General features: G+C 35.7%; 1 protein-coding gene across 1 annotated transcript; it reads left to right on the top strand.

Moving 5' to 3' along the window:
- The first annotated feature begins 4,395 nt into the window (after positions 1 to 4,395).
- Positions 4,396 to 5,846, top strand: LOC147564184 (uncharacterized protein At4g22758-like). Its single transcript, XM_086644275.1, has 2 exons — positions 4,396 to 5,379; positions 5,471 to 5,846. Exons 1-2 carry the CDS (start codon positions 5,142 to 5,144, stop codon positions 5,662 to 5,664), a joined length of 432 nt encoding a protein of 143 aa, XP_086500401.1. The 5' UTR covers positions 4,396 to 5,141; the 3' UTR covers positions 5,665 to 5,846.
- Positions 5,847 to 10,984: the final 5,138 nt, after the last annotated feature.

Raw genomic sequence — 10,984 nt, 5'->3', positions numbered from 1 at the left:
TTGATCACAGCCCGAGTGGTTTTAATTTTTTTTTTTTGTTTTTTTTTTTTCTTAAGAGGGTAAAATAGATTTCATTAATAGCTAAAGGTCTCTACAAAGAGAAAGAGAAAAGATAAAAATTATATGCTGATTAGTGCATCCAACTAAACACCTAAGTCCTAAAAGTTGTGGATTTCTTCAATTCTTGATTTGTGTTCAAATAAAAAATGACAGATTTAATAGAAATGATAAGATTTTATGCTGACTTCCATTTTTTTTTGCAGAAATTCCCGTCTTTCTTTCTTTCCATAATTGCTAAATAATAGCATAAGGCACTCCACATCTCAAAAAAAAAACTTTCCTGTCAAGTGTCTTTGCTCCACATCTTGAAAAGAAAACTTTCCTACCAAGTGTCTTTAAAGAAAGTATTAGAGGCAACAAGGATTGGAGGCAACCGATCCTTAAAACGATTAGCCAAGGTTGAGGTTATGAGCTTGATGAAAGATGATTAGCCAAGGTTGAGGTTGTGAGCTTGATGAAAGACGGAGTAAGAGAATTCCATATCTTGACTTGAGAAGGGGCGACAAAAATAACAAATAGTCTCGAGTTTCTTGACTTGAGAAGGGGCGACAAAAAAAAACAAATAGTCTCGAGTTTCTTTTTCCTGTTTACAAAGAGTACATCTGTTTGGAAAGATGAGCCCTCTCCGTCTAAGGATATCAAGAGTGGAGAGAGCTTGGAGATACAGAGCTTGGATATCAAGAGTACATTTGTTTATCTTTGTTTTACAAAAAGAATATTGAGAAATAAAATTCTATAATTGCAGGAATAATGGTTTTTATCAATTATCATTTGTTTGTATACCAGCGAAGGTCACAATCGAGCCTAGTTCAGACTTTCACCGTATCTCTATATGTGTGTCACTTAAGATTTGAATGAAAGTAATTTTGTAGTCGCACATTCCTTAGACCTGGGAGTAAGCATATTCTCGGAGACTCGGACTGTCCAGGGGCGGCCCTGACTTTTCGGTGGCCCGAAGCGAGGTCTGAAAATGTGGCCCTTTCTATCAAATTGTAAAACGAATAAATGTATTTACATGAAAACCGTAAGTACCGCAAAATATTTTCATCATATTTATATAACAAAATAATTTTTTGATAATTACAATCACTGAAATTTTGTTCTTCTTAAATTTTTCGCTTCAAAGTCATTAATAATTGTCGAATAATCAAGACTGTCAGCTATATCCTTCTCAACAGATAATATAGCTAACCCGTTTAACCTTTCTTGTGACATAGTAGATCGAATATAAGACTTAATCAACTTCAACTTAGAAAAGCTTCTTTCTGGAAAGGCAACAATAACTGGAATCGTTAACATAATTCGATAAGAAACCCATGTGTTCGGTTAACAACCTTTCATATATTTCAAATAATCTAGCACTTCAGTTGTTCTTTTGATCTCATCTGGTAAAAGACGCTTCAACACTTTCAGTTCAGAAAATAAGTATATTCCGTCTATGTCATATGACTCATTATGCTTGAAAAAAGTTTCAAGACGAACACATGAATCTCTCAAATCACCATCATCTTGGGAGTTTAACTTTTTTAACTCAAACAGAAAACGAAATATTTCTTTGTATTTCTAGTTTGCTCGAATCTGCTCTTAAATGAAGAAAAAGTCTGATCTGATATGTATATGTAATAATTAACTCTAAATGCTTCTTCAGGTGACATTGATGGATCTTCACACGCATTCTCGTCAAACTGTTTTTTTTCTTCGAATAATACGTTTTTCTCGAAATGTTATTTCAGATCCCATTTTAATGACAATCTCTTTAGCTTCAACCATGCCTTCTTCAAATCTCACTTCTCTATAATCTTCAAGATAACGAATGAGTTCATTCAATTTCCACATTTCTTTAATGCAACATCAATATCTATATCTTCAGTTTGAAGTGTTTTGCTAACAGAGTTTACCACAAACAATATATTATGCCAAATAACCATGATCAAAAGGAATTCAAAATTTTCAAAGTCTTGTTTTAATATATTTTTGGCATCATAAATTGTTTTTGAATCATCACTTGTCTCCACCAATTCTTCTAAAGCTTCTCGTAATTGTGGAGCTTGAAACCTAATGTCTTGGTGACCCTTTTTACTTAACATTTTTTAAATGGGTTAAGCTTCTCGTAATCATCACTTGTCTCCACCAGTTTTTGAATCAACACTTTCTACTCTGCTTTCCCATAAATCAAACAAACTTTGAGCCCACCTTTCATTTAAAGATCAACAAATTTGGTGGCCCTTTTTACTTAACATTTTTTAAATGGGGCCCTTATAATTTTTTTTAGAGAGTTGGACTTCTTATATATTTCTTACAAAAATTAATATCTTGGTGGCCCCTAAAAACCGGTGGCCCGAAGCGACGCTTTGTTCGCTTTGGCCCAGGGCCACTCCTGGGACTGTCCAGTCCGAGACTTTGCCTATGGACTATGGTCTTGAACTGGAACAAGTCTGAGACCGTTCCAAACTTCAGACTTGATGAACTCCATTACTTCATACAAAGCTCTCTAAAACCATTTGCAATCAACCCAAAACCGATGATAAACATTTTTCAATGATTTAATCACTTCAAAAATTCTCGAACACTAGATTAAAAGTAAAATTAATTATCAAAGAAGGTTAGGGTTCTTAGAACAGGTTTTTTATAAGAAATTGAAGCTTTTTGACATTTTCTTTAATCTCTTTCTTCCAAACGATTTTTAGATGGTACCTTCAAAAAAGTACGATTAAAAATGTTTTATGAAGAATTTAGAAGAAAAAACAAAATAAATAGAGGAAGAATAAAAGGTTAAAAGAACAAATAAGTCAAAGAATGTTGGGGAGGCCTACGGACAAAATAGGTGGAAAGTTGGTGGGCTTTTGAATGGTGGGTCAAAAACTAAAAAAACGAGGGGCTACAGGAGCACCCATGTCAAAAGTCTTTCGAGTACGCATGTAAGTCTTTGCCAAGAACAAAATTTTCTGTATGTCCGACTAGAATATATGTGTCTAACCTGAATTCCCATTCTATGGACATTTATGGGCGGAACATGGTCGTTTAGGTCATTGGGCTCTTTCTTCTTTTTCGTTACTAAATACTCTTTAACTTGTTGATGAGGGTATGCAAATCTTTCATGTCATACCACTAAATTAAAAATTTGTTGTTGTCTCATATCACATTCAAAATCATAATTTTCTCTATATTTAACTAGTTAAGTCAACATTTGATAAATTTATTATATTATTTATATGGTCGCGACTTTGGGGAATAAAAAAATCTTCGCGGCATAAATACTTCGGTCAACTAGAATTGACTTAAGGGGCATATTTATTTATAGTCCAAAAATTGACTATGTTATATTTTGCCTCCTAGTCTTCATCTTCGACAAAAACTTCCAACCACCACGAGCACCATTTTGATCTTCTCTCTCTAAAAATCCACTTATCTTCTTTAATATTTCCTTAAGTTACCATACTTTACTTCTGTCTCTTCTCCTAAGAAAACCTTTTTGTCTTCTTAATAAGATCATTCACCCAAAGGGCAAGCCAATCAAGAAAGAACATAAATCTATTGATGAGTTGACTGTCATGGTCCACTTGTTTCATCCAGGATCAGAAATTTTGTTTACACTACTCATTCAACTTGGATCCATTTTTTGTAAATGGGTAACATTGAAAAAGATCTGGTATAGGTTTGGGAGATTATTGTTTTGATTCTTGTCTGCAATTTGAGTGATGTTAGGGTTTCAATTCTTTTAGATCAAAATTTGATAGTCCGGTTATTAGGCATCATTGAATCTTCATTGGGATAATAACTATTGATAGTTTGATGCCTCTGAAAGATTTTACCTAAATAAATTAAGAACAAACTTGAAATTGGGATATGTTATTGGTGTTTCAATTTAACCCATTTTCCTGTTCCGAATATAGGGTTTTTATTATTGGGTTCCTTCAATAGAGAGACCGAGAGAGAAAACCCAAGAGAGAGTGAGAAAAACAACGAGAGAGAGCAACAATGAGCGGAAGATAAAGAGAAAATGTGCAAGAAAGAGATACGAAGATAGAGAGAGAAGATGAGCAAGAGAGAGGAAGAGAGAGGGAGATGAAGATTAGGGTGTAAAAGTTAACTTTGTTAATTTTTGAACCAAAAATGAATATTGCCCCATCGTCAAATCTAGTTGAGCAGAGTCTTTATGTCCCATAAATTTTTATTTATTTCTCAAAGCCGCTTTTAATCACTCAATTGGAGATCAGGATCGGAATCTTCAGGATTTTGGTGTTTATGATCCTGAAGATTCCGAACTCGATCCTCTTCAGGATTTTGGTATTTATGTGTTGATATAAACTCCAAAATCCTGAAGATTCCAAATTCGATCCTCAATACAAGTAATTAAAAGTATAAATAATGTAAAAAGTTTGTAAAACTTCCAGTGTCCCATAAAAAAAACTCTATAATTCTCGGTCACCCAGCTACTGTCCTGCCCCTTTCCTTAGTTTGGGTTTAGAAATAATAAAAGAGACGGTAACCTCTCTATTCCTGAAAAGTGAAACCCTAGAATTAAGCTAGTAATTGACAACCTCTTTCTCCTCTCTAACATATATATATATACCCCTTCTCACCTGTGAAATTATGTATCTCTTTCATTCAACAAGTCCAAACCCTAATAATCAATCATTTTCGTTTCTAAATCAACCATCTCCTTCAATCCTTCTGAAGTGTTGTGAATGGTGGAAACGGTGAGTAATTTCATGCTTTTCTTCTCAACTGCGAGGGCAACAGCGCGAAGTTCATCCGCGCAGTTTTCCTCATCTGTTTCACCTCTATCTTCTTCTTCAACTTTCTCATACGGATCTTGCAAAGAAGGTTGGTACTATCGCTGCATCGGACTTGACCCATGATTTGATTTGATTGTTTTTCTCTTTTTGATTCTTACCCCCAATTTGATTTTGTACCCCTTATTCCTTCTTTCAATTGATCGATCCTTTCTTCACCTCCATTATTATTCTCTTCACTTTTGAGTTTCTCTCTCTCTAAGAAAACACCCACCACCCAATACCCAAATCTCAATTCAAAAGGAAAAGGAAAAGGTAGAAAGAGAAGAAAAAAAACCCTAAAAAATGTTGTTGCAGAAGAGTAAGAAGAATTCCCAACAAGGGAAAGGAGGAAATCGTTTGTTGATTACTGTAAATGTATTGGGTAGTGCTGGACCAATTCGATTCGTTGTTAATGAAGAAACCCTTGTTGCTTCTGTTATTGATACTGCTCTTAAATCATATGCTCGTGAAGGTCGTCTTCCTGTTCTTGGATCTGATTTTAATCATTTCCTTCTTTACTCAGCCAACGCTGGATCTGATGGTAATACCAATTTTTGCTCAATTTTGATGTTTTAATCTATTTTTGTTATAAAGGTTTGATTTTTATTTGTTTATTTGATTTGGGTTTTTAGCTCTGAATCCATGGAAAATGATTGGATCACAAGGAGGAAGGAATTTCATACTGTGCAAGAATCAATCAATGGTGAATCCTCAATCAGAGATGACTGATAGGAAAACAAGATCAACTTCAATTCCTAGAAAGGGAAATGGTAGCTGGAAAGCATGGATTAACAAATCTCTTAGCTTCAAAATCTCTTCCCATTAATTCTCTCTCTCTCTCAAATCTGTCTGATTTTATGAAATAAGCATTACTTGTTCTGTTAACTCTGTTTCAAGGTTTAATTGTTTGTGGTTTGATTTACTCTTTCAGAATGAAATTTAGGTTTTTCCATTTGATCTTGTTTTTGGTTTTTAATTTGGAATAAATGAGAGAGAGATTGAAGAAAATAGGGATTTTCAATTTCATTGTTATGTTTTTTTGTTCAACTACTTCTCAAATATGTGTTCATAGTCTTCAATTCAATTACTAGTAAATTATGGTTTGCCACATACTATAGAGCAAATGAGCTGTAAAATTAGACATTTAGATGAGTTCAGATCGATAAAAGAAAACTTATTTAAGTTTGACTCGAATCAATTCAGATATCTTACAAAATCTGCAAAGATCCTAATCACTATAGAAACTAGTTTTCAAAATTGTGATAACAAACCCTTCGAGCTTAATAGTCAAAATCGCGGTAATAAACTCACATGTTGAGGTTAAGAGGAAGAATATGAATTTTTACACGATTTGTCGTGATAATCAGAATCATGAATCACAGCATGGCAAGAAACATAAGATATTTTTACACGATTTGCCGTGATAATCAGAATCACAAATCGCGAAATGACAAGAAACATAAGATATTTGTACTTTGACAAAGAAAAACATAAGGTATTTGTCGTGATCATTGAAAACAGGAATCACATCTACACGTAAGATTTCGGCTCCTTGATTCATATCTTTTTTTATCTTGAAAAATTGGAAGGACCACCACATTAACTAGTTTGTGACTTGTGGTGTAAGAGTACCCCATGTGGATGCATGTGTGGTAACTGTACTGTTCCATACGGTCCATCACCATGACGATCCCAACCCCACCCATGTGCAGGATTGAGAACGTTATATCACCATGCCCTCGTCATCCACTCGAGAGAGAGAGAGAGAGAGAGAGAGAGAGCTCGAGAGAGAGAGAGAGAGAGAGCTCGAGAGAGAGAGCTCGAGAGAGAGAGAGAGAGAGAGAGAGAGAGAGAGAGAGAGAGAGAGAGAGAGAGATGGTTTTCCTTCTGGAACTCTTAAGCTGCCAGGCAGGGTCGGCCCTGACTTTTCGGTGGCCCGAAGCAAGGTCTGAAATTGTGGCCCCTTCTATCAAATTGTAAAACGTATAAATGTATTACATGAAAACCGTAAGTACCGCAAAATATTTTCATCATATTTATATAACAAAATAGTTTTTTTTTTATAATTACAATCACTGAAATTTTGTTCTTCTTAAATTTTTTGGGTGGCCAATACGCGGACAACCGTTTTTCTTATATGGACAACTATTTTCGGGCCCGATGCGAGTCAATTATGCTTGACTTAGTTGACTTTGATTTAATAAGGGGACAACTCCATAAAGTCTTAAATACTAATAATTAGTAACATGTGGACTACTAACAAAAATAATAGTTACAGACTGAAAACCTAAACCGTCTTCTTCTTCCTTCTTCTTAGTCTTATTCTTCTTTCTTCACTTCTAATAAAAGTAAACTATAGTTTCTACCATTTTTTTTTATCAAACCCTAGATGGATGAAGAAGACAACATCTCTTTTTAGTCTTATTCTTCTTTCTTCACTTCAACTAAAAGTAAACTGTAGTATTACTTTTATCAAACCCTAGATGGATGAAGAAGACAAAATCCCTCAATCTGCACATGAAGAAGTTTTTGCGGACGTTTCTATAATAGGCATTGATGACATTGATGAGGTAAAACAGAACATAACTTGCAACGAAAATCTGGCAAAATCGGACAATTTTCCAGATTTTCGTAGCAACTTAGCTTCTGTTTATTTTCGCAGAAAACCGACGAAAATATTGCATAACAGAAGCTAAGTTGCGACGAAAATCTGGCAAGTTTTCTGATTACGCCAGATTTTCGTCGCAAGTGATGTTCTGTTATGCCATATTTTTGCACAACCCGAATTACCATATTCATCTTCCTCTTCACCTTCGTTTTCAGAGTCGGAACCAACAAATCTATCTTTGTCTTCCACATCTTCTCTGATTTTCTCTGCCATCAGTACCATCTTCTTCTTCATGGTTGGTTTTAGAGTTTTAGGGTTCTAACCTTTGTCTTTGGGAAGATTCTACAACAACTCCCTTGTCTTTGTTTGATGCCATAACTAGCAATGCTTCTCCAAGGAATTTCTCTCTCTACAAATTTGGGTGATGATGAAGAACAAGTAATACAAGAGATGAAGACTAAACTAACCTAGGGTTTATGAAGAAAGAGGGAGGTCATCAAATAATACATCTGATTCTAAGAGGACTTGAGTGAAAATAATAGAGAGTTGTCCCCCTAAAAACTGATGTCCATATAAAAATTTAATTTTTTTGCGTTGTCCACATAAGATAGTTGTCCATATAAGAAAAACGGTTGTCCGCGTATTGGCCACCATTTTTTGATGCAAAGTCACTAATAATCGTCGAATAATTAAGACTGTCAGTCATATCCTTCTCAATAGATAATATAGCTTACTCGTTTAACCTTTCTTGCAACATAGTAGATCGAATATAAGACTTAATCAACTTCAACTTAAAAAAACTTCTTTCTGCAGAAGCAACAGTAACTAATATCGTTAACATAATTCTATAAGAAACCCGTGTGTTCGGGTAACAACCTTTCATATCTTTAAAAGAATCTAGCACTTCAATTGATCTTTTGATCTCATTTGGTAAAAGACGCAACACTTTCAGTTTAAAAAATAAGTCTAGTCCGTCTATGTCATATGACTCATTATGTTTGAAAAAGGTTTCAAGGCGACCACATGAATCTCTCAAACCACCATTATCTTGGGAGTTTAACTTTTTTAACTGAAACAGAAAACAAAAAACAATAGAACAACTTATAACAAAAAACAATAGACTTTGTTTCTAGAAATGGAATAAACTTACAACAAAAAACAATAGACTTTGTTTCTAGAAATTGAATAAACGGTCTGGTTTGGCACTTTGGCTTGAAGAAAGAGAAGGATATTGGAATTTCATGATTTAAATATTTATAAAGCATTTTTGTTTCATAAGTCAAACAAATTTTTGGGTCCACTATTCATTTTAAAGATCATCAAATTTGGTGGCCCTTTTTTACTTATCATTTTAAATGGGGCCCTTATAATTTTCTTAGAGTGTTGGACTTCTTATATATTTCTTACAAAAATTAATGTCCTGGTGGCCCCTAAAAGTCGGTGGCCCAAAGCGACGCTTTGTTCGCTTTGGCCCAGGGCCACCCCTGCTGCCAGGCCAAATTTGACTCTCACACGGTTCCAACTTTTTACGGTTTTAGATACACTCTAGCGGCGGCAGGATCACCACTTAAAAGTCCTCCACCTTTTTAACTACTTTCTTCTCTAACAAAAGGAAAGGCTGGTGTTTGGTGGAAATAAGAAAGGTTTTCAAGGTAATAAGTTTTTGGTGGAAACAAAATTTTCTTTGTTTCCTCCAAACATCACATCTTTTTTTCTTTATCTTCTAGAACTCCTGCGATCACCACTGAATCTCGGCGACATACACCATTAGTTCCGGCGACCTCCAACTATTTTGGCCGACTCTCTCCCTCCCTCTCTCTCTCTCTCAACTTTTTATGCTCCGGCGAAGGCGATGCTCGTCTGGATCGGACTTCAGATCCAGACGAAGGTATCCTCCCTTCGTCTGAATTTCCAAACGAAGGTTCCGGCGAAGTGACCATTCCCTTCGCCGGAATTTAGAGAGAGAGGCAGAAGAGAGAGAGAGAGAGAGAATAGAGAGATAAGAGAGAGAGAGAAGATGATGAAGTCGTCGACCGTCGCCGGCAACATCCGGTCGGCGACTTTCTATCAGCGACTTATAAGGTCCGTTTGGTTTGGGTTTTATTTGTTTTCCACCGTCTTTCCCGGAAAAGTTTTTGCTTTCCCCAAAACAATGGCCAAAGGAAAATGTCTCAACCATCATCCAAAGAGAGAGTGGCTAAAAAGAACCCTAGTTTTTCTTATCTTTTAACAAATCGACTACGATCTAACTTAGTCGTTACAAGACATTGATACATCATTAAGATGTGATAAGCACGATAACTGTCTAACTTAAACTAATAATTAAAGAAACCTAAACCCTGACAACAAGTAGTCTAAAAGTCCGACAACATCTACTTTATTTAGTGCTTAAATTACATGGAATAAAAGATAAATTTTGGTGATAAACTTCTTCCAACAAGACTCGATCCCAAGACCTCATGGGTTTAAGAGGGATGTCCTCTACACCAAATGGAGGTGGACAACACCCGAGAAAATTAATGACACCCATGAGAGGAGATTGACTAATGTCAATCCCTGTTGACCCCAAACATTTATTGACACTCGCGTATAAAGGACACGAGTCAACCCTTCTGTGACCCAAAGCAAGGCTTCGGACTGGAACTGGCCTAATCCAAGACCAGCAGAGTAGTTTGAGTCCGAGACCAGCTCAAGAGTTGAGCCCTCGAGAGCATTTTTAATGGCGATTTTGGATCATGGGTTTGGAATCAAGGTTTTTTCTCTCTCTAGCTCTTCATCGTGGACCAAAGTTAGTTTGGAATCAATGTTCTTTTCATGATAGTTTTCACTCTCTTTCTCCCTCTCTCTGAAACAAGGTGTTTTCTCTCTCTAACTCTTCATTATTGATTGATGGTGATGGGTTGAAAATAAGGTTGTTTATGTGATGACGTGATGATGATGATAGTTTAAAGAAGAAGAAGAAGAAGACGATGAAGAAGTTCAAGACAAGTGAAGGGAGGAGGAGGCGTTGGTTGCCTCCTCGCTAAGCACCTACCGCAAATAGCAATTTCACCGAGTGCCTTTAGCTGTTTCCCAGAAGTGGGCGTCATATTAGGGTGAATTTTAATGAGACCGTTAGATTCACACCACTTTCTCTTTCTTGATGAAAACATGATGATTGGCAGTTGTTGGATCTCAATTCACACCAAGATTTTCATTAACAAAATGATGATTGTGGGGTCAGAAGTCTACACCGACGTGAAACTGAAACCGGTCATTAACGGCTAGGATCTTCCATCACCTTAAAACGGCGAGGATCTTCCATCACCTTAAAGTGAGATGTTGGCCCGAAGATTCCGCTGGTTCTTATTTTGACTAATTCAAAATTTGATTTGTATATCTGACTATTACGATTGTTACTTTCAAGAAGGAAAAATAATAACATTATGTCTCCATCTAATTTAGGATTAGGGGCAAAGGTTGAAGGGAAAAAAAAGACCCACTGGATCAAATTTTTATTCATATCTAAGAAAATAAACTTGATAAAAGAAATCCAAAT

This window comes from Eschscholzia californica, unplaced genomic scaffold, assembly GCF_041429995.1.
Source record: "Eschscholzia californica isolate CP2 unplaced genomic scaffold, dmEscCali1.0.p SCAF_1, whole genome shotgun sequence".
Lineage (NCBI taxonomy): Eukaryota > Viridiplantae > Streptophyta > Magnoliopsida > Ranunculales > Papaveraceae > Eschscholzia > Eschscholzia californica.
This window is presented reverse-complemented; position numbering and strand designations above follow the sequence as displayed.